Below are 23,297 nucleotides of genomic sequence, written 5' to 3'. Positions count from 1 at the left end.
TTGTATAACAATGAACACTCTAAGAGATATAAATGTTATCTCCTTTTTTACCGTGTAGTGTTTGTTCTCAACTTTTTGAATGTTTACATTTATTTACAGAATAGCACTGCATTAAACATATAGTTTTGTTTATTTAGATTTTTATCACATCTAGGTTCATTAGCTTAATTTTCTATACACAGGTGGAATACCTTTACACTTTGGTGTATCAAGCTCTGGATTTTATATCAAATAAAAAGTAAGTACCATCGTATTTTCTTCAAAACACACATTTGTATTTGTTTTGCAGATTAAGCAGAGGCTTTAACAGCCTGTAGGGACCAAATCATCTGTTCTCCCTACTACAGATACAGGATTTTTCTTCTTCAGGGTCCATGGGTTCCACAGGGGTGTAGGTGGTGGATCTGGAATCCGTGCACCACGCATTTAAAGCTTTACAGCTCTTAGGATGCACTGGTTCACACTCCCTATACCAGGGCTCGACAAGTCCCGGGGGCCAGGTAGCCATGGCTACCAGATTTTGCAGTCTGGCTACTAGATTTTGCAGTGAGGGAGGAAGCAGATCCTAATCAGCTTCGGCGGAGATTCGTGCCTATAGTATTGCAGTGTTCATATCATGCACAGGAGTGCATGTGCTGAGTGTCGCCTGCGGTGACTGCAGTGCCTCTGTCCGTCCCGGCCTGCTCCTTCTCCATCCTGGCCTGCTGTCTCCTATTTCCGGCTGCATAGAGCAATCCGGTAGTAGGGTCTATGCGTGGCCAGGGATTGCGGAGCGGCTTCAGAGGGATAGTGGCGTGACCACGGTTGGAGGGGGGGTTTGTTGTACTTTCTGGCACCATTATTTTATGTGAAATGTGGTCTGTTATTACTGGAGGGTGGGGGGTGGAGCAGTGGAGCTGTGCAGAGCAGTGAGTGGGCCTCCAGTTTACTGTATCCATTAAACTGCAACCATTTTGTGGACTAGTATAGTGTGTATAACAGTTGCATAACACACACAGCTGTGCTCCTCACTCACTCATGTAATTATTTTGGGGGGATGGTGGTCTGGCTCCTACACTTTCATCCTGGCTCCTAGATTTTAGAAAAAATTGTCAATCCCTGCCCTATACCCCGCCCCCAAGCCAAAAGCTTAGTTTCGTTGGTGCCCAGCTGGAGTCCGTCACCATTACGCGGGAGGGCTGGTTAGGCAGCCCTAAAGCTTTTTATTTTATGATTTAATTATTTCATTTATTACTAACTTAGTGCGCGCAGCAGCAGACTGTCCGCGGGATGTTGGCACTGCCGCTCCGTCACCCCTCTGTCGACGCAACGCCAATATAGAGCTGGGGATCTCGGCGGGCATCCCGGGGCCCCTGCTAGTCGGCCCCGTAGACTGACCCAGACTGCAAGCCGGATGTTGGGACAGGTAAGGGCGGGTCATCTCTTGCAGTGACCCGTACTGCAGCAGTCATATCTCCGGTCTCAGGATCGCAGGCTCCAGCCACGGCGATCCACTAGACCAGGTGTTCCCAACTACGGTCCTCAAGGCACATTAACAGTCCATGTTTTAAGGTTAGCCATATTTGAGCACAGGTGACTAAATTAGTACCTCAGTTATTGATTTAACCACCTGTGCTGAAACATGGATATCACTAAAACCAGGACGATCAGTGTGCCAGGACCAAGGTTGGGAATCCCTGCACTAGAGACCACCAGGCTACACATGGTGCGGGGACCAGTGTCCCGGTGGGTAAAAAATCAGCAAGGGGATGTCAGCTTCCCAGTTAAAGTGGCCCCTCCCCTCAGGGCGCTATTCCAGTGGTCTCGCTTCCCTGAGCTGCTCTTCTCCTCTGACCACACCCCGTCAGGGGTCTCCGGCAGCCATTTTCTCTAAGGCACAGCCATAGCACTTTCACGGATATGCAGGGTCTGGTCCCCCCAAATTCCTCTCCCTGGTGTCTGCGTATATGTAGCTCTATAGCTTACCAGACACTGAGTCTGTGTAGTTGATTGTAGTGCCAGTTTGCAGTTGTTGTTTCTGCATTGTATGTCACTACTGCTAGTGTTGCCTGTCTGTTTTCTTTTCAACTGTCAGCATATATCTTTCCCTTTTTGTTATGACATATGTAGAACTAAGTTTTTGTGAGGTTTGTCACATACAGTTGGTCATTGAACTGTGCCATATTTGGGCTGTGTGCTCCTGCAGCTTACCCAAGCATAAGACCGGACCAGTATATTGCATTCCTACTAGTATCCTACATACACGGTGGTTGCATTGTACCCAGTGCCATATTGTGTGCCGTCTTTTCTACATCAGGGTCCATAGGGTATCCACAGGATACCTTGGGTATAGGTGATGACGTCGGGCATCGGGCACCATAGAGTTAAGCTTTCAGCCTCCCAGGATGCACTAGGGTCCCCCTCCTATACCCCGCCCCCGAGCCAAGGAATCTCAGTTTCGTTTGGTGCCCGGCCGGAGTCTGATGCTCCTGTTAGAGGGGGGCTAAGAAGAGCCCCTGAAGTTTTTCTACAATGCAGCTGTGGCTGCACATCTGGAAGTACAGCATGGACAGTCTGTTCTGACATCCATGCTGTCTTCCCTACACCCCCGCTGGTACCAGAACGCCGGTACCGATCCGGGGATGCTGGTAGGCATCTGGGGTCACAGCTAGCTGTGACCCCAGATGTTTCGGACCATGGCCGGATCTAAGGGGGACAGCAAGGTAAGCAGCGGGGTCCCGCGGTGGGACCCTGCTGAACATGGTCCAGAGTCCCCAGGCAGGGGGCTCCCTGGGGACTGGCTGCAGCGTGGAGCCAGGTACTAACCTGCGCTTCCACTACGCCCCTGGGACAGCGGACCGCGGCAGAGCAGTAGCGCTGCGGCGTCCCAGGGGATAAATGCATGCCAGGGGAGCGCGCCTGCCCTCTCTGCACAGGCCGACTGGCCCTGTGGCAGCGCTCCTCCCCCAGGCCGGCCTCCTCTATGCTCCTCGGTGGCCATCATTACAAGCACATGGTGAACGCTGCTGGAAGCTTGGAAGCGGTGGCATCGCGGTCTGGGTCCCCCGGCATACCTCTCCTCCGTGTGGTTCAGGTCTGTGTATGCAGCGCTGTGTCCTACCAGGCTCTGTGTCTGCGTAGTTGATTATCAGCGCTGATAGTGCAGGAATTGATTTTCTTTGCATTGTATGTGACTGTGCTAGCGCTGCTGCCTGTACTTTTTAATTTCTTACTGTCAGCCTTATCACTGTCCCTGTTCTTTCTGCTAAAGCCCGTGCGGTGCTTGCAGGGTGGTCTCTCGCTATACTAACAAGGTATTGGTGAGAGGGGTCACATACTTTCCATCATGTCTGAGAGTGACTTTCCTCTCCAGCTTCAGTGTACTACGTGTAAAGTACCTATAGCGGAGGGGGAGGGTAGCGCGGAGGGGCTTTGCCGGCATTGTTATTTATTGTGTCAGCACCGATACAGGAGCCGCCCTGGGCTTGTTTCGCCAAGGCGCTTACAACCCTGGTGGGCCAGTTAGCTCCGCAGCCCGCGTTCTCACAGATGGGATTGTCCCAGCAGTCAGTGGTGTTGTCACCCATGCAGGTTTTCCCGAGGCAGTTGATGGTACCCCACAGTCTCCCTATTTCCCCTCCCCCGGTCTCTCAGGAGCCTGCGTGGATTAATTCCCTGACTAGTTCTGTACAGCACTTGTCTGATGTTACAAGGGGAGTCTGTGTTGCGGCCACATAATCGGCTGGTGGCGTCTATGTCTGCTCCTTATGAGGATGACGACTGGATGTCTGATGGGGAAATTCTGGATCTTTCGGACCAGGAACCTCTCCGTACTAAGGAGGCGGACGCTAGGTCCAAGGTGTATATTCCTGGACTTATTCGGGCAGTCCGCACAGCTTTGGTGATTGAGGACGAAGATCCTCCGGTGTCCAAATCTAAATATGCCTTTTTTAAGGATATTAAGGGTGACGCCACAGTGTTTCCTCTTTCGGGTCAGTTGGTGGACCATTTAGAGGAGGCGTGGAAACAACCTGGCAAACGATACCAGCCGCAGAGGCGTTTGGCGGTGGCTTATCCATTCGTGGATAATTATTTTTCCACAGGTGGATTCTCATGTGACACGCCTAGTCCGTAGTGCCACATTACCCATGCCATCCATGTCTTCCCTAAAGGATGCTACGGACCGCAAGGTGGAGATCTGCCTCCGTTTATCCCTTGCGGGGGGGGGGGCAGCTAGGCCGGCTATGGCCATTTGTTGGGTTGCCAGAGCTATGGAGCGCTGGGCTGACACTTTGGAGGCGTCCTTCAATTTCGACTGTTTGGCTCAACAGACGGAGTTGATCGGCAATCTCCGGGATTCGGCCACTTATCAACGAAGCGGCCTTAGATATCAGTACTCTGGCGTCTCGGATTTCTTCGGCAGCTGTAGTTGCTCGTCGCACCTTATGGTTGCGATCTTGGAAGGCGGACGCTGATTCCAAAAAGGGCTTGGAAGCGTTGCCTTTTAATGGAGAAGTTCTATTTGGTCCGGACCTGGACAAAATTGTGGCCACACTGGCGGCGGCCAAATCTGCATGTCTCCCGTCTGCTGCCGTCCCTTCCGGTTCAGGTACGTCATCCTTTCAGCCTTATAGGGCCCAGGGTAGGCCTAAAGCACAATCCTTTCCCCGACAGGCTGGCCCCAAAAAATCGGCCAAGCCCCGGAAGCAGGCCTGGAGTACCAGGCGTCCGGCCCCTAAGCCAGATGACAAGCCTGCGGCCTGACTGGGCCTCCCTTTGGGGGATCCCAAAGTGGGAGGCCGCCTGCTGCAGGTCGCCCAGTGTTGGCCAGTCACCACGACACACTTGGGTTCTCAAGGTGGTTTCTCACGGGTACGCCCTCTCCTTCCGGCACAGACCCCCGTCTCGATTCTTCACCACGGGTCTGCCATCAGACCGGAACAAAGCCTTGGAACTGCGGAAGGTCTTGCACACTATGCTCCAGGCTGGAGTTATAGTGCCTGTTCCATTCTCCCAGAAGGGCCAGGGTTTCTATTCCAATCTCTTTTCGGTGCAGAAACCCAATGGGTCGTATCGTCCGGTTCTCAACCTCAAAGCTCTCAACAAGTCTTTGTGGGTGCCGAAGTTTCGGATGGAGACCCTGCGGTCCATCGTTCTGGCTTACCTGCATGTCCCTATTCTTATACGTCATCAACAGTTCCTCAGGTTTGCAATCCGCAGCGACCACTATCAGTTCCGGGCGTTGCCTTTTGGCTTGGCGACAGCACCACGTGTTTTCACCAAGGTGATGGCGGTCATGGCGGCTTCCCTGCGGCGGCAGGGAGTCCGCATGTTACCGTACTTGGACGATCTTCTCTTGGTGGCAGGATCTCCAGAGCTCCTTCTATGCCACTTGGACCTGACCATTGCGGCACTTCAACGGCACGGCTGGTTAATAAACTGGCAGAAGTCCACCCTGATCCCGTCTCAGCGGATTCTGCACCTCGGAGCCTTATTGGACTCCGGACAGCAAAGGCTCTTTGTGACGGGGGAAAGGATCTCTGCCTTGCAGTTGAGGGTGCGCAGTTGTCTGCAGAGCTGCCGGGTGTCTCTGCACTTGGCGATAAGGTTACTGGGTTCCATGGTGTCTGTATTCGACATGGTGGAATATGCCCAGTTTCACTCCAAACCTCTGCAGCACCTGATCCTGTCCAAATGGAATGAAATGCCTCAGTCTCTGAAATCGCAGACGATGGTGCTTACTCCGGAGGTTCGCCTGTCCCTAGCCTGGTGGTTGCAGACGACCCATCTCAACAAGGGTCGTCCGTTCTGGGTGGCGAATTGGATCCTGTTGACAACGGACGGCAGTATTCGGGGCTGGGGAGCAGTCTCGTGTCCACACTTGTTCCAGGGCAGGTGGACTCAGGCAGAAACGGAGCTTCCAATAAACATTTTGGAGCTCTGCGCGGTATTCAATGCTCTCCAGCAGGCACATCGGGTTCTCCAAGGTCACCCAGTGCAGGTCCAGTCGGACAACGCTACCACCATGGCCTACATAAATCGACAGGGAGGAACCCGAAGTCGGGCGGCTCTCGTAGAGGTGTCCCGAATCTTGGTATGGGCGGAGCGCAATCTCCCGGCCATATCAGCAATATTCATCCCGGGAGTGCTAAACTAGGATGCGGACTTTCTCAGTCGCCAGGACGTTCATCCGGGGGAATGGTCCCTGCACCCGGACGTTTTTCAGCTGCTGGTGGACAGGTGGGGTCTTCCAGAGATCGATCTCATGGCGTCCCGGCACAACAACAAGTTGCCGGTGTACGGGTCTCGCACAAGAGACGAAAAGGCGTATCTGGTGGATGCTCTGTCCGTCCGGTGGACGTTCCGGTTCGCATACCTGTTCCCTCCGTTTTCCCTTCTTCCGCGGGTAATCCGGAAATTTAAACAGGAAGGAGGGATGCTTCTGTTGATAGCTCCCGCTTGGCCCAGACGCCACTGGTTCTCAGACCTTCAGGGTCTGTCCGTGGACAGTCCTCTGCGGTTGCCTCTACGACCGGACCTTCTGTCACAGGGTCCCTGTCTTCACCCGGACCTGACTCGGCTGTCTTTGACGGCGTGGCTGTTGAGACGGCCATGTTAAGGTCCAGGGGTTTTTCCAGCTCTGTAGTGCGAACCATGCTAAGAGCTCGGAAACAGTCTTCCGCGAGAATATACCATCATGTGTGGCATACGTTCTTCCAGTGGTGTCGACCGAGAGGTTATGCCCCTCGGGAGTTCCGTCTGGCTGGAGTGTTGGCCTTTCTGCAGGCCGGACTGGACCATGGGCTTTGCCTTGCGTCTCTGAAGGTGCCAGTGTCTGCCCTGTCCGTCTGGTTTCATCGTAGGATTGCTGCAATCCCTGATGTGCGCACCTTTATGCAAGGTGTTCTCAGAATTCAGCCACCTTTTGTTCCACCGGTGGCGTCTTGGGATTTAGCTGTGGTCCTGAGGGCTCTCCAGGGACCACCGTTTGAACCACTGGGTTCAGTGGACCTCAAATGGCTGACAGCTAAAACAATTTTCCTTCTGGCCATTGCTTCGGCCAGACGTGTTTCTGACTTAGGGGCTCTCTCCTGTAGACCCCCTTTTCTGATTTTTCATAGGAACAGGGCGGTGCTGCGCACTCTGTTTCCTTCCTAAAGTTGTTTCCAGCTTTCACATCAACGAAGAAATCGTTGTGCCGGCTTTTAACTCACCCGATCTTTCAGTGGGTGAGGCCACTTTGGACGTTGTGCGGGCCTTAAGGATCTATGTTGAGCGCACTTCTTCGTTTAGGAAGTCAGACGCCTTGTTTGTCCTCTATGGCTTCTGTAAAAAGGGTTGCCCTGCTTCAAAACAAACTTTGGCGGCCTGGATTCGTATGGCCATTTCAGAAGCTTATCTTCATGAAGGCCTTACGGTTCCTTCCTCTGTAAGGGCTCATTCCACTAGGTCTGTGGGTCCTTTGTGGACTGCCACATGGTCCTCGGTCCATACCTGTTTGAGGTATTACGCGTTTGACACCTTTTGCCTCTCAGGATGCTTCCTTCGGGCGGCGGATTCTCCTTTCAGCACAGGAGTGTCCCCACCCTTAAAGGATACTGCTTTGGGACATCCCCAAGGTATCCTGTGGATACCCTATGGACCCTGATGTAGAAAATAACAAAAGGTAAGTTCTTACCATATCATATCTCTATTTCTACGAAGTCCATAGGGTTCCACAGGACTCCCGCCCTGTCGCACCTGTGCTGCAGATGGGCTTTGCTCTGGTCACCGGTTTTTCCGTCTCCCTCTGGTGAGAATGTGTTTCTTGTGTGTCCAGATCTTTTTTTCTCTCTCATCCGCCTATGGCTTGGTACGTAACTGAGATGCCTTGGCTCGGGGGTGGGGTATAGGAGTGGGACCCTAGTGCATCCTGGGAGGCTGGAAAACTTTAACTCTATGGTGCCCGATGCCTGACGTCATCACCTATACCCAAGGTATCCTGTGGAACCCTATGGACTTCGTAGAAATAGAGATAACAAAGGTAAGTTCTTACCATATCTCATATTTTTCTGCAGCTATGTCTAGCAAAGGCAAGAGTAACAAACGGGCATCTGCACCCATACTTCTATCATGCAAATTATGTGCTGCAGGCCCCCCCCCCTATTCTGCTTCATTTTCTCAGGTTCTGGTCACTATTGCGGACCGCCTGTGGTTTCAACCACAAGGACGTCTGACATCAAGTTACCCTTGTCCTGTGGCTCATGGTGCAAAATGAGGAACTCTCCCTGTGGTGGATTCACATGTTAAGCGTTTAATGAAAAGCGCTACGTTGCGTATTCCTACAGTTGCATCCTTTTAAGGATCCTAAGGATAAGTGGAAGCGTGCCTGAAATTGATATACTCTTTTTCATGTTGCCCATTAAACCATAGCTGTAGAGATCTGAGCTGACGCACTTGAAGACTTTTTTTTCCCTCAGATGCTTCTAGGGATCAGATGTCTTTTGTTGCTCACGTTCGGGATGCAGCTTCCTATATTGGAGAAGTCTCGGCTGTGTCTGTCTGCTGTACCCTGTGGCTACGCTCATGGAAGGCAGATGCGGATTCCAAGAAAGGCCTAGATGGGGGAAATATTGTTTGGCCCAGACCTTGACAAGTTTGTAACCGCGTTGGCAGCATCACACTGCATTTCTGCCTTCAGCAACTACTTCTACTAAGCCTTTGACTGCATCATTTAGGTCCTTTTGTCCTCAGGGAAAGCCTTAAGGTTAGTTCTTTCCTAGGCAGTCAGCTTCCGCTAGGGCCGCCAGACCCAGGACCAGGCAGACCTGGAACACCAGACGCCCTGCTTCAATACCCGAGGATAAACCCGCAGCCTGACTGGGACGGGCCTCCCTCTGGGATATCCCAGAGTGGAAGGCTGACTACTTCAGTTCGCTCAGTGCTGGTATTAAACCACCACGGATGCTTCGGTAAGAGAAGTGCTCTCAAGGGTACGCCCTCTAATTTCTCAGACTCCTCCCCACCAGTTTTTCTACACAGGCCCTCCTTCAGACCTGAACAAGGCCTTACAAATCCTGAAAGCCATACAGTCCTTGCTGCAAGCAAGGGTAATTGGGCCAGTCCCACTATCTCAGCGAGGGACTGGTGGTTATTCTACCCTCTTTTTGGTTCAGAAGCCGAATGAGTCTCATCGGTCTATCCTCGACCTCAAATCCCTGAACAAGTTCCTAAGGTTGCTAAAGTTCAGGATGGAAACCTATGCTCCATCATACTAGCTATGGAACCTGAGGACTTCATAGTATCTCTGGATATTCAGGACGCATACCTACATGTACCTATAGCGCCCTCACATCACCGGTTTGCTATACTACAGCAACACTTCCAGTTTCAGGCTCTGCCTTTTGGACTATCCACAGCTCTGCGGGTGTTTACCAAAATTATGGCTATCATGGCGGCCCACCTACGAGGTCAGTGTGTTCGACTTACCTTATCTGGAAGACCTGCTCCTAGCAGAATCCCCAAAAGTGCTTCATCTACAGCTAACCATTGCTTTCCTGCACAAGCATGGATGGTTAATCAACTGGAAAAAGTCCTTTCTGAATTCTTCAGTGTGATTCACCTGGGAGCCCTTCTGGATTGGATGGTTTGGATACTGGACTCCGCCTTGCCTCACTAAAAGTACATGTCTCTGCTCTGGTTCCAACAAAGACTTGCTCCGCTACCGGATATCCACACCTTCCTCTAGGGTGTCCTCCAGATTCAACCTCCTTGTCCCCAGTGACTCCTTGGGATTTAGCGACCGTTCTTCGGGTCCTCCATTTGAACCACTAGATTCAGTGGAACTTAAGTGGTCAACAGCTAAGACGCCTTTTATTTTGGCGATTGCATCTGCCAGAAGGGTGTCAGATTTGGGGGCGCTCTCCTGTCACTCCCGTTTTCTGATATTTCACCAAGACAGGGCTGTGCTTCACACTCGCCCTGGGTTCCTTCCTAAGTTTGTATCTAGTTTCCACATTAATGAGGATATTATTGTCCTGGCCTTTCAATCACCGGACCTCTCGGAAGGTGAGGCCTCTTTGGATGTGGTCCGCGCCCTCAGGATTTATGTGGACCATACCAGTTCCCTCCGAAGATCAGTCTCCTTTTTTGTGCTCCATGGTTTTCAGAAGAAGGGATGGCCAGCCAATAAACAAACATTGACTAGATAGCTTCGTATGACTATCTCACAGGCTTGCATGACGGCAGGCCTTCCTGTTCTGGCTTCTGTTTCTGCTCATTCTACTCTCTTTGGGTCAATCATGGGCAGCTTGCCGTGGCGCCTCGGCTGTTCAGCATTGTAAGTCTTCTGTCCAGACCTTTCTCATGCTCTGTGCCTTTTAATACCTTCGCCTCTCAGGATGCTTCCTTTTGGGCACTGGATTCTCCTCTTGGCGCAGGAGCGTCCCCTCCCTTAAAAGGACTGCTTTGGGACATCCCCTGGGTCTCCCTGTGGAGCCTATGGACCCTGAAGAAGATGAGTTATGGTAAGAACTTACCTTTTTGTTAACTCTCTTCAAAGTCCACAGGGCACCCGCCCTGACACATCTGGCTTAAGATGGGTATTGTTTCTGTCTCCTTCTCTGTGAGTGTGAGTCTTGCGTGTTCCAGTCTTTCTTCTCTCTCTTATCCTCCTCCGGCCTTTGGCTTGTCACAAACTGAGTTGCCTTTGGCTTGGGGGCGGGGTATAGGGAGTGTAAACCAGTGCATCCTGGGAGCTGTAAAGCTTTAACTGCGTGGTTCCCGGAGTCCTGATCCACTACCAACACCCCAAGGTCTCCCTGTGGACCCCATGGACTTCGAAGAAAGAGTTAACAATGGTAAGTTCTTACCATAACACTCATTAATTATTTATGTATGAATGCATTTTTGGTATTTGCTATTAAATTCCTTTTTCTCAGTGCTAAAGGGGTCATAAAACAGCCCCCCCAGGAATGCATTCCATCTGTCCTTGCAGCTGTTCCTCTTGTTTTTTGGTCTTACTTGGCTGATCAGAAACTAGGGATGAGTAGAGTATTTTTGTGGTGAAAATGAGGCATTGCCTCTTAGTTGGTGTTCGCCTATGTGTCTCTGCATAGCATTGAATATACTTATTTAAAAGCACACAAAGATTCCCTTAATCAATTTTTCACGTACATTTTATCTTTCACACTTTTTAGGGGAGCATACTAAGTGCTTCAAATGTGCACAGCTCCTTTTCAGACTACTTCTGCTAATTGTTTTTGAAAACTTACTAAGTTGAAAATAATTTTAACTAGACTATGCTTTTCAGAGGATTCCCAGATAAATATTCGTTCTGATTCATCTGGATTAAGTTACATTATACATCTGTGTCAGAGCAGCGTGTCTAGGTTCTACTGTTTGTTATACACTGTGGTTTTAAAATGTATCCTTTGTTCAATGCAATGAGCCCGTGTATGGATTACTGTAATATGTTAAGAGCAATAAATTTAAAATATAAGAAAAATCAGAGTTTTGTTGTTTTAATATAATGTCCCTTCAATATCTAATTTCTCAAGCTGTCAATGTATGTGAGCTTTTAGTAATCTCAAGTAGTTATTTGTCATTTTTATTTTTTTTGCAGTAAAAGTTTGATATTTGTTTTGTTCTATGTAGGCGGGACAAGCAGCCGAATTCAGTGGGCACAGATGGTGTAGACAAGGATGCAAACTTTCCAAACAGCAATGAGGAGGAAGAGGTGAGAAACTTGTGCTAAAAAAAAAAAAAAATAACATTGCAATACAGGAATGTAATGTACTGAATTCCTAATTAACACAGATATTCACAATAACATGTTGATATAATAACATGAGGAAAATTTAATATATTTAAATGGCAGTGCCCTTGCAACAGTATTTATTTTTCTTCTTCATCCATAAGGGACACAGGCTTGATCCTGGGTAAGGGCTGGTGACTAGGAGTCTGAGAACCAAACTGTTAACTTTTCTTTCCCTATACCTCGCCCCCAGCCACAGGCAGTTAGTTTTAGTAAGGTACATTAGTTTTTTTTTTTTTTTTTTTTTTAAATCTCTCTTTATTTGCACAACTTCAATATCCCAATAAATTTCCACAAACATCACTATATTCCATACAATTAATATATCTATTATTTCTAAAATCAGACATGAAAATTTTTCTTTCTTTTCCTTTATAAGAATATCCACATATCCTAAATCAACATATCTTATTCATAAATATACTGGGTATACAACACTATTAAACCTGGGCACAATCCATTAATTTAATACCTTATATGGCAGAACAGGACACGGAGAGGTTCCCTATCCTTAACTTAATTAAACCCCCCCAAAAAAAACAAAAAAACAAAAAAACCCAATAATAATACTGTAATATATTCTTTTCCTTTTCCGTCTGATTCCAGTATCTAAGCTTTCAGGTCAAATCTTATTTCCCCCTATCCATACCACATAATCCCTGCAAAGCATATTTGTATTTTTTCTTGTGGTGTTCTGGACAGCGTTACCATGTATTTACCCCATGTATCATAAAATCTCTGAGCACTTTTTTCCTTTTTGTACTGTTGACTCAACCCAGTCCATCCAAAACAAATAATACAATTTGTGTTACTCCAATTCCCCATTCACCTTCTCTCTTTTAACCTATCCCTCTCTCCTTCCCTTCCTCTACCTCCTATGGCCACTATCACTATGCGTAACATTGATGCTATTGACACCGTTTCTTTTTCTTCCCAGCTTGACTCACTTCTCTCCCCTATCCTCTCTCTCTTGCCCTGAACAAGCCATTTCTCTATACAATACCTCCCTTACTTCTGCTCTGGACTCTGTTGCTCCGGCGATCACTATTCACTCCCGCAGATTTACACCTCAACCCTGGCATTCCAAATGCACCAGATACCTGCAAAAGTGTTCGCGAACTGCCGAGCGACAGTGGAGAAGATCACGCTCTAAGGCTGATTTTTCTCCATTTCAAATTTATGCTCTCATCTTACAGTGCTGCCCTTTCCCTTTCTAAACAGTCATATTTCAAGAACCTCATCTCCTCTGTCCTCAAATCCCCAACGTCTCTTCACCACCTTCAACTCCCTCCTCCGCCCACCCCCTCCTCGCCTCCCCTCCTTGCTCTCTGCCCTTGATTTTGCTACCTACTTTACATCTAAAATTGACTCCATACGTCAGGACATCATATCCCACCAGTCCCCCTGCTATCCACCTCCTCTCTTCTTAGATCACCCCTCTCCTTCAATTCTACCGACTCTAACTTTCTTCTCCCCTGTATCTGGAGAGGAAGTCATGTCCCTCAGCCAGTCGTCCCCGTCCCCCCCTCCCACCTTTCACCTCCCCCCTTTACCCTATCTTTTCACGTCTCGTCCGCTACCTCTCTCCTTCTGCCTGCTCCCATCTTGCCCACCTCCTTAATCTCTCCCTATCATCAGGCACTGTCCCGTCTGCATTTAAACATGCCCTTGTCTCCCCCATAATAAAAAAACCAACCTTTAATTCCAACACTCTCCAACTACCGTCCCATCTCTCTCCTCACTTTTGCTTCCAAGTTCCTTGAGCGTGCTGTTTTCAAGCGCCTTACCACCTTTCTTTCCTCTCATTCCCTCCTTGACCCTTTTCAGTCTGGCTTCCGTTCTCTCCACTCCACTGAAACTGCCCTCTCAAAAGTCAGCAATGATCTCCTTGCTGCTAAATCCAAGGGCCACTACTCTCTGCTCATTCTCCTTGACCTTTCTGCTGCATTTGACACAAGGACCACCCTCTCCTTCTGCAAATCCTTCACTCGCTTGGTCTGCGTGACACTGCCCTCTCCTGGCTATCCTCCTACCTCTCTGACCGATCCTTCTGTCTCCTCTCATGACTCTTCTCCCCCACAGCCTCTTACAGTGGGTGTTCCCCAAGGTTCTGTTCTTGGTCCTCTCCTTTTCTCACTCTATACATCCTTACTAGGTGAACTCATCAGCTCTTTTGACCTCCAATATCATCTCTATGCTGATGATACTCAAATCTACCTTTCCTCCCCTGACCTCTCTCCCTCTCTCCTCACTCGTGTCTCCAACTGTCTCTCTGCCATTTCTTCCTGGATGTCCCAGCGATTTCTTAAACTTAATATGTCTAAGACTGAGCTAATCATCTTCCCTCCCCCCTACATAACCACACTTCCCACCATTTCTTTATCAATTGATGGCACAACTATCTCCTCTAGCCCCAAAGTGTGCTGTCTTGGAGTTATACTGGACTCCACCCTCTCCTTCAAACCACATATCCAGAATCTCTCACAGTCCTGTCGCTTTCATCTTAAAAATATTTCCAAGATTAGACCCTTTCTCACCCAGGATTCCACTAAAACCCTCATACACTCATTGGTCATCTCCAGATTGGACTACTGTAACCTTCTCCTATCTGGCCTCCCCAAATCCCATCTCTCTCCTCTCCAGTCTATCCTTAATGCTGCTGCTCGGCTCATCTTCCTTTCAAAACGCTCTGCATCTGCCTCCCCTCTCCTACAAGCCCTCCACTGGCTCCCCTTCCCCTTTAGAACCCAATTTAAGGTTCTCACGCTCACTTACAAAGCCCTCAGCCATTCCTCTCCCACTTACATCTCTGATCTCATCTCCCTTCACTCTCCTGTCCACCCTCTTCGTTCAACAAATGCACGCCGCCTTTCATGCCAGCTGATTACTTCCTCCCACTCCCGCCTCCAAGATTTTGCCCGTGCTGCTCCCAACCTTTGGAACTCTCTCCCGCTTCCCATCAGACTCTCCACCTCTCTACAATCCTTCAAACGGGCTCTCAAGACCCACTATTTATCAAAGCCTTCCAGCTCTCATCTTAACTTGCTGCTACATACTCCTTCCTCCCTGCCTACCCCATCTGTGTCATCCCTGTTTGTCTGTCCCTTCCCCTTTAGAATGTAAGCTCCTATGAGCAGGGCCCTCTACCCTCTTGTGCATCTCCTTACTATACCTTCATGTACTTCTTACTCTCTACCAGGGCACCTAACACTTGATTGCTTTGCATTGTTGCTTATCTGGGTGTTATGGTCGTGAATGTAGCAATGTATATTATCCATGTCCTGTAATGTATTGTACTGTAAAGGTGCCCACACACATAGCGATATTTTCACGATCTGGCCGATTCCGACGAATCGTGACGACAGATCGTGTAAAATATGGCCAAACCGTGAGGAAATCGTGAGTCCTAACTCACGATGCGATGCGCGTCCCCGCTGGTCGCACATCGCATCGTCAGATCTGCCATGCAGTAGGGCAGATCTGACAATCTGGGACAAAATGCACTGGGGAAAAAAAAAAAAGTTAAGATGCACGATAGATCTTATGCTTTTTACTCCAAATCTTGTGTAGGAGCTGCTGGGGGAGAGTTCAGGGGAAATCGCACACATTGTGGGATCGTGTGCAGATCGGTATGTGTGTGGGGCACCTTTAGTCACTGTAAATCAATCTATTTGTTTATGTACTTTGTAAGGCGCTGCGGAAAACTTGTGGCGCCATATAAATAAACAATAATAATAATGAATTTGTCTAAAAACATAGACATAGTAGGTTTTTCTGGGTGAGCCCATGATTGTAATATCGTTTTCCGAGCTGCGGCAGAAATCGCCATTAATAATTTCCTTCTCCCTTGTGTATCTATACTGCCCTCTGGCCTTATGCCCAATATAGCCCATTCTGCCGACAGCTGAAAACCCCTTTCCACATATCGGCCCACAAACCCACCCACTGCTTTCCAAATACGTTTGATAACAGGACAGTCCCAAAAGCAGTGGTAGAGATCTGCCCTACTCCCCCACATTTCAAACCTCTATTTGATTGGGATAATCCCATCTCACTACGTCTCTGTGGAGATATGCTCTATGATAAATCTTATAAAACATTTCACCATATGTTGGAATGGGGAGTAATCTACATGATTGCTCCAGGGCACATAATATTAGATTTACTGAAAGATGGGGGAGGCTTTCCCTCCATTTAATTTATCCCATCTTAACTTCCTTATAATCTAACTGTGGACGGATAAAAGCGTAATATAGTGATATCGCTTTACGTTTCATAACCCCTTGGACCAACGGTCTATCCAATTGATTATCCAAATCAATCTCATTCAACTCCCGTGTTATCCTACTTATATAATATTGAGCCTGAATAAATGCCAATCCCCCCAGATTTAATCCAAAAAACTTTTCTCTTGCTTGGGTCATGTTCATTGGCTTCTTAGTTTGAATATCAATCAATTGCCCAACCCTGGATAATCCCTGCCTTTTCCACACATTAAGGGGATATAATGCTTCTCCTGCCTGAAAATTATGATTATCCATAAATGGCAAATGTATTGAAAAATGAGGATTTCATTTAAATCTATATCGTAATATTAACCATGCTTTCCTTGTAGTTATTAGCAGCGGGTTTCTTTCCATATCTAGATCTATATCTATTTCCCTTTAAGTGCAGAAATGCTATTAAGCCCATTCCTCTAAGAAATATGCGCTCTAATGACTTATGCGCATAATTGTCCTTTTCCTCTAACCAATCTCTGATGTATTGTAACTGGGCATCCAAACTATATATTTCCAGATTGGGAAAGTTCGCACCTCCATTGGATTTAGTTTGTTGTAACTTTTCTAGGCTTATCCTGGCTCTTTTACCCGCCCATATAAAATTACTAAAACTATTAATCTCCCGTACTTCTCTGCGAGCTAACACAATCGGAAGTGATTACACTTGATACAACAACCTGGGAAATGATATCATTTTTATCAAGCTAATACGACCAAGCAACGATATTGATAACTAATTCCAACCCGCTAGTTCTTTCTTACATGCTTTTATTGGCGTTTTAACATTGATATTATGTATAATGCTTATATCCTTGGGAATTTTCACACCCAAGTATGTTATAAATTTAGAGGCCCATTTAATAGGTAGGTCTCTTGCCCATGCCGGTTTCCTATAGCCCGTTCTTAAGTACATCGCCACTGACTTATCAAAGTTTATCGAGAACCCCGGGACGCTCCCAAAGCTCTCCAATTTCTGCATCAAGGGCACCAGGGAGGACCTCGGGTTTGTGACAAACATCAACAAGTCATCCGCAAAAGCGGTCATCTTCGTCTCACGAGAACCCTCCCCCAAACCTCTTAATTTTTCCCAACTCTGTAGATATCTTAACATTGGGTCCAATGCCAGGTTAAACAATAGTGGCGAGAGTGGGCAACCTTGACGTATACCCCTACTCATTGTTACCTTTTGACTACTAAGCCCATTAATAAGTAATGTTGTATTCGGTGAGTTGTACAAAAATTGGATAAACTTAATAAAACTACCTCCAAAGTCCCTCATTAGCAATATTTTTTGTAAATATGACCAGGAAATAGTAGCGAAGGCCTTATTAGCGTCCAAACTAAATAAAATACTAGGGGACGACGTTACTCTGTGTGCCTGAACCACAGCTGCTATTGCAGTTCTTATCCCCTTAACTGAGTGTCGGCCTGCTACAAACCCCAATTGGTGTTCCGTCAATAAATCACTACTAATAGACTGCAGCCTGTTTGCCATAATTCTGGCCAACAGTTTACAATCCTAATTTAGGAGTGTTATAGGTCTATCTGATGACTCCAACTGCGGATCCTTAACCGTTTTTAACAGTAGGATTGTAGTAGCCAAATTAAGAGATGGATATCTTGGACTGTTTGTATGTATATGCTGAAATAAATCGACCAGTATAGGTGTAATCTCCTGCAATAATAATTTATAATATTCTGACGGTAATCCGCCCGGGGCCTTATTCAGCTGTAGAGCCGCAAGCGCCTCCTGTACCTCTTCCGTAGATATGTTAAATTTAGAAATATCTTTCTGTATGTGGAATTTTCGGTAAACGGGCCTTTGATAATAAAAAATTTATGAAATAATCATCCTGAGTAATGGTGCATACACACGATCAGATTTTTCCTTCAGATATGAACGATAACGATTTAAAAATCGTTCAGTCGTTCATATCTGAAGGAAAATCGTTCATATCTGACATGCCTGAACGATGGACGATCAACGATGCGCGTTCCCGATGGTCAGATAACGATTTCTGACATCTGATGTGTTTGCAGTCAGACTTGGACGATTCCATTCATTTTAATGCAGTCAAAAATTGTTCAATCGTTCAAATCGTTCAAAACTTTAGTAAAATCGTTCAAATCGTTCAATCGTTCAGTCGTTCATCTGACAAATCTGACAAGTCTGACAAATCTGACCGTGTGTATGCTCCATAAGAGCCGTATATAAGTTGGAATAGAATCTATGAAATATCTTAATAATATCCTCATCCTTTGTTATTAACCTCTTTTGCTCTATCAAAGATCCTTGTTATATGATTCCTTTGTTTCTGTGATCTGGCCAATGATGCCAAAAGTTTGCCTGGTCTATTTCCCCATCTAAAATAGTAATTTTTAGAATAGTCTAATGATATTTTTGCCTGTGCTAATAGATAACTTTCAAGTAGTTGCCTATTCAATTTATATTCCCCCAAAGTTGCCTCTGAGGGATCCGCAATGTAGATTCTAAAACTCTCTGAAACCGCCTCACTCAGTGCTTGGTACTTTTGTCTATTTTTTTTCCCTATAATTAGCAATATATGACATTATATGTCCTCTAATTACTGATTTTGAGGTCTCCCAAAATAAAATTGGGTCCTTTCTGTGTTCGCTGTTATCCTCCTGAAACTCTGCCCATTTAGTTTTTAGGTATTTATGAAAGTCCTCTGATTTATATAAAAATGATGGAAATCTCCATCTATAATTACCTTTTATCACCTCAGGAATATTGATTTTAATACTAATCAGAGCATGATCTGATATCATAATTTCTGTTATATCTACATCGCTTACATTCGCCACTAATCTCTCCCCTATCAAGAGGTAGTCTATCCGTGATAGTGATTTATGGACCCCTGAATAAAATGTAAACTTGCGCCCCGATGGATTAACCATCCTACAATAATCCACCAACCCATGCATATTTTTAAGATTAGCAATAGGATTAGAACATAATTATAATTATTTATGATAATAATCATAAATGTATGATTTTGGCACTATAGATTTATACAGGGTCTGGTTATGCACCCCATTAAAATCCCCCCCCTATTATTAAATTTGGGCACTCCCTCTCTAAAAGTATTTGGTTTAACTTTGAAAAGAAGGATTTTTGCGCAGAATTTGAGGCATAAATGTTTAATAATGTATAATTAATCGAATGAACTTGAATGCCAAGCAAGAGAAAACTCCCCTCTGAATCTTCTACTTTCTCCCCTATAATACATGGAAGGTGACTAGATAAAACTATCGCCACCCCGCTTGAATTAGTTCTAATTCGCTACTATACATTCCCCAATCCAATGAGCTTTGAGTGAAACTTCGCTTCCCTTCTGCCAGTGGGTTTCCTGTAAAAAGGCTATATCTGAGCCATTTCTCTTCAAGTGTTCTACTACCCTTTTCCTCTTTACTGGGGTATTTAACCCTCCCACATTCCAAGATGTTCTCTTAAATTGATAAGCCATCCCTGTCTCAACATTATCCCCCACCATAAACTAATCCAGGAGAAAAGAGGAAAAAAAAAAGGGCCCCCACACTCCCACCCTCTCCATCTCTCATCCGCCATCACTATATTTACCTTACTTAAAACCCTATACCTGTTAACCTTATTTTTAACATATAAACTTGTAATGTAAGTGCACTTACTCCTTTTCTCCACAACCAATATTCACCATTGATATAGATTCTGCAGTGTCCCATATCCCCCCCCCTTGAAAACCTCAATCCCATATCTCCTACTCATTCCTATTGGAACTTCTATACAGACCTAGTCCACATTTTATTTATTTATTTATATATATATATATATATATATATATATATTATATAATCACGGTTGTGACCAATCGACAAACCCAAATCCCAATTTTTCACATAATCCACAACCAAACATTGTGACCGATATCTCAGTTCAAAATTTCCATAATTACCTGAACGTCTAATATCATACCCAAACCCCCATTTCTTTATAACAAATATTTTAAGTGAGCAAAGACAATTCCTGATGCAATTGATTTAATAAGTTTTCAACCATTTCACCCTTAACTCTTAGTGAGTATTGTAACCAAATGAATTTGAAAACTTCGGCATCCAACAAATCGTGATATCTCTCCTTATATCCCCAGAAAAAGCTAAATTCCTGCAAATCAACCTTAGCTCCTATAAAATATTGTATCAGTCTCTTACTATTAAATACTAGTGTACATAAACCATAGTGTACCAAATTAAGCAAAATACCCAAATCTTAGACGTATTAAAACTTCCCTCCTTTTCCCCTAAATCCCTACCTACCAAGTTACACTTCATGTGACCTACTAACCAACACAATATCCCAAGTATCATAATTATAAACTTCACTTCAAACCTACTAACCCTCATAACCAGTCCTTTCCCTGCCTCTAATTACCCAGGTCAATTACTCAATTGTTATCCCCTCACCCACCTGACCTTTCTGAGTATAGATAGGCTTTTGCCTCCTCTGGGTTATCAAACATTACTGAATGACCATTGTCCATAATTTTTAGTTTGGCAGGGTACCAAAGAGCAAATCTCTTCCCCCTTCTCAATCAACATTTGGCAAATAGGTTGAAAGGCCTTTCTTTTCTGTTGCAAAGCTACCGAATAATCTTGGAACAATAATATTTTATCCCCTTCTACGTTTAATGTCAAACCTTTGCTATAAGCTTTCCATATTTTATCTTTAGTGCCATAATCCAAAAATTTGACTATTACAGGCCTTGGTCTAGTGTTTGGCTCATCCCTAGGAGGGCCCAATCTATGAGCACGTTCTATCTGTAGGTTTGTAACCTCATTTTGTATATTTAAGGCATTAATCACCTTAGTACTAATATATCCTATCAATGCTCCATCCGTAACTCTGGCAGAAATACCTATAAATCGCAGATTGTTTCTCCGAACTCTATTTTCGAGATCGTCGATTTTATCAAGTAGCCACTGGATTTGTTTAACATGTTCTTCAGCAGTATTATATGCCTTTAAGGCATCATCTTCCAGATCACTCACCCTTTGTTCCAGAGTTTCAATTCTACTAGTATTCACTGCGATTTTTGCCAGAGCTGAATCTAAAGAAGCTTGGATATGATCCAATTTTTTTATCAATTGTTGGCAAAAAATTAGCTTCATTTGTTTGGTCCGTATTACACACTTTTGGGGACCCTTCCTGGAGCAGTATGGGCGTATTAACAGGTGTAACATCACGTGACTGTTGCCTAACAACAGGGGAACCTTGAGTAGATTTACCCACCCGCTGTCTTTGTTTACCCATGGCGGTTGGTTGTATTTTTGGCGATAACCTAGACCCAGAAGATTTGGTACAGTATTTATCCATACCCTATATTCCACTAAATTATACCTCATACAACCTCCCAACATTCAGAGGGAAAAAATAAGAAAACAGACGCAATAAAGCCAGTATATCCCAATATATCACAGTAGAATATTCAATTTTGCATATAGTAAAAATAGCCTATGCTGATATTCAAAGAAAAAGATTAAATACTAAAATATGCATAATAAACTAACTCTCCCCCCTGAGACTCAAAATACCTGAGCATCGCCCAACTTCCAAGTGGGTAATAATTCAACCCCCCTAAAACAATTCAAGTAATTCCTAAATACCCACTTGAATCCTTCCCAAAGGAAGTAACTACTAACACGGAGTAACCAAGTCTCTAAAGGTCCAGATCTCACAGCACTTTGCTTAATAAATACTGTGAGCCTGCTAATTCCTAGGTGGTTTATAAGTTGGTACCGAGCTCCCAGTCTCTCCAGTAATCAGTTAAGGTCACTGGTTGGACCCTAGTCAGTTAACATACTGCACAGTGCTTTACCATGCGAGAATCTGCCAACACAAGAGCATCCCCCAGGGCTCAACCAAGACTCCAAAAGTCCAGGACACACAATCAATACGCCAGATAATACCGTGAGCCCAGTGATTCCTAGGTGGTTTACAAGTTGACAAAGAACTCCCAGTCTCTGCAGCAAAAAAGTTCCCTGCTAAGGTCCTGGTATATAGACATACTATACTGTACTTCTCCGTATGGGGAGCTGCCTGTAGAGGAAAATCTCCAAGGGCTCTTATCCCTTGACCGAGTGCCACTCTTACCATTTGAGCACTGCCAATCTTAATGTATGTTAAGACGCACTGAGGCAGGATTATCCACCTTCCAGAGCCTCATTTGTCACAGCCAGCTCTCCGGGTTATGTTCACCCTCTACCTGCACCCCAGCTGATGCTGGCTCAGGGGGATCCACCACCTTCCACCAGCGCCACCGCCCAACCAGTCTCCTGACCTGGCTCCTCTAGCCGACCATCTGCGGCTCCAAATGAGCTCCACAATCCGTCTCCCGTCTCTGACTACCCCGGGGAATCAGCCACTTCCCGGCTCCCTCCACGCAGCTTGATTGCCGTTCACATAACGCGCCGCGCCCCGGCTCCTAGCCCGATCAAGGCCCCAGGGGATCAGCCACTTCACGGCGCTGCCGCTCCACTTTTGAAGCCTCACCACGCCACACTTCCTAGACGGCCTCTCTCAGGCTTCCCACAATGGCTCAGGGTACACGGCCGTAATCACCACCACGCGGCCCTCCAAGCTAGCTCTCTGGGGCTTGTGCTATGGCCCTCACTCAGGCCAGACTCCGGGGTGTCAATCGCCTCTACGAGCTCCGCTACGCAGCTTGACCCAATTACTAAGTATTTCAGCCGCCGTCCTGATCACACGGTGCGGCTTCTGATCTTGAATTCTATTTTCTTGGGACCCAGCCTGGAGCTCTCCCAAAACGCGGCCACTCCATGTGCACCGCCCACCGGAAGTCCTCTCTTCTTTCACGCGGGCACAGTTTTTAGGGGTTTTTAGGACTGCCGTGAAAGGAGGCACAGCACGCCAAAGCTAAAAGGAACTGAGGAGACATCGCGCGCCGCACAGTCAAAGGAAATACCGGAGGGACGGCAATCATAGGGTAAGAGTAGGGACAGTGCACTATTTCTACAACACCTATGCCCCCGTATTCACCGGATTAGCTTTTTACTATTTACTCCATACCACTCTATCACAAAAAGAGCTATAAACGAGTGAGTACAGGAGGTTTTTGTTTCTAATTTTAATTAAATCATGGTTTATCTATTATACCTATTTATTTTTAGCACACAGTACATGTGCAAGCGCTCATTTTCTACAATAATTTGACACCAAAATTTAATTG

The 23,297-nt window shown here is 46.1% G+C and overlaps 1 protein-coding gene across 2 annotated transcripts in view; it reads left to right on the top strand.

Moving 5' to 3' along the window:
• NCAPH2 (non-SMC condensin II complex subunit H2) overlaps nt 1–23,297 on the top strand; it is a 153,802-nt gene that overhangs the window by 17,798 nt on the left and 112,707 nt on the right. For both annotated transcript variants that reach the window (XM_088444426.1, XM_088444419.1), the window contains exons 4-5: nt 183–238; nt 11,614–11,695. In XM_088444426.1, coding sequence (XP_088300552.1) covers nt 183–238; nt 11,614–11,695 — 138 coding nt within the window. The remainder of the gene's footprint in view (nt 1–182; nt 239–11,613; nt 11,696–23,297) is intronic.

Source organism: Taudactylus pleione, unplaced genomic scaffold (genome assembly GCF_031769625.1).
Source record: "Taudactylus pleione unplaced genomic scaffold, aTauple2 ptg000019l, whole genome shotgun sequence".
NCBI classification, from domain to species: Eukaryota; Metazoa; Chordata; class Amphibia; order Anura; family Myobatrachidae; genus Taudactylus; species Taudactylus pleione.
This window is presented reverse-complemented; position numbering and strand designations above follow the sequence as displayed.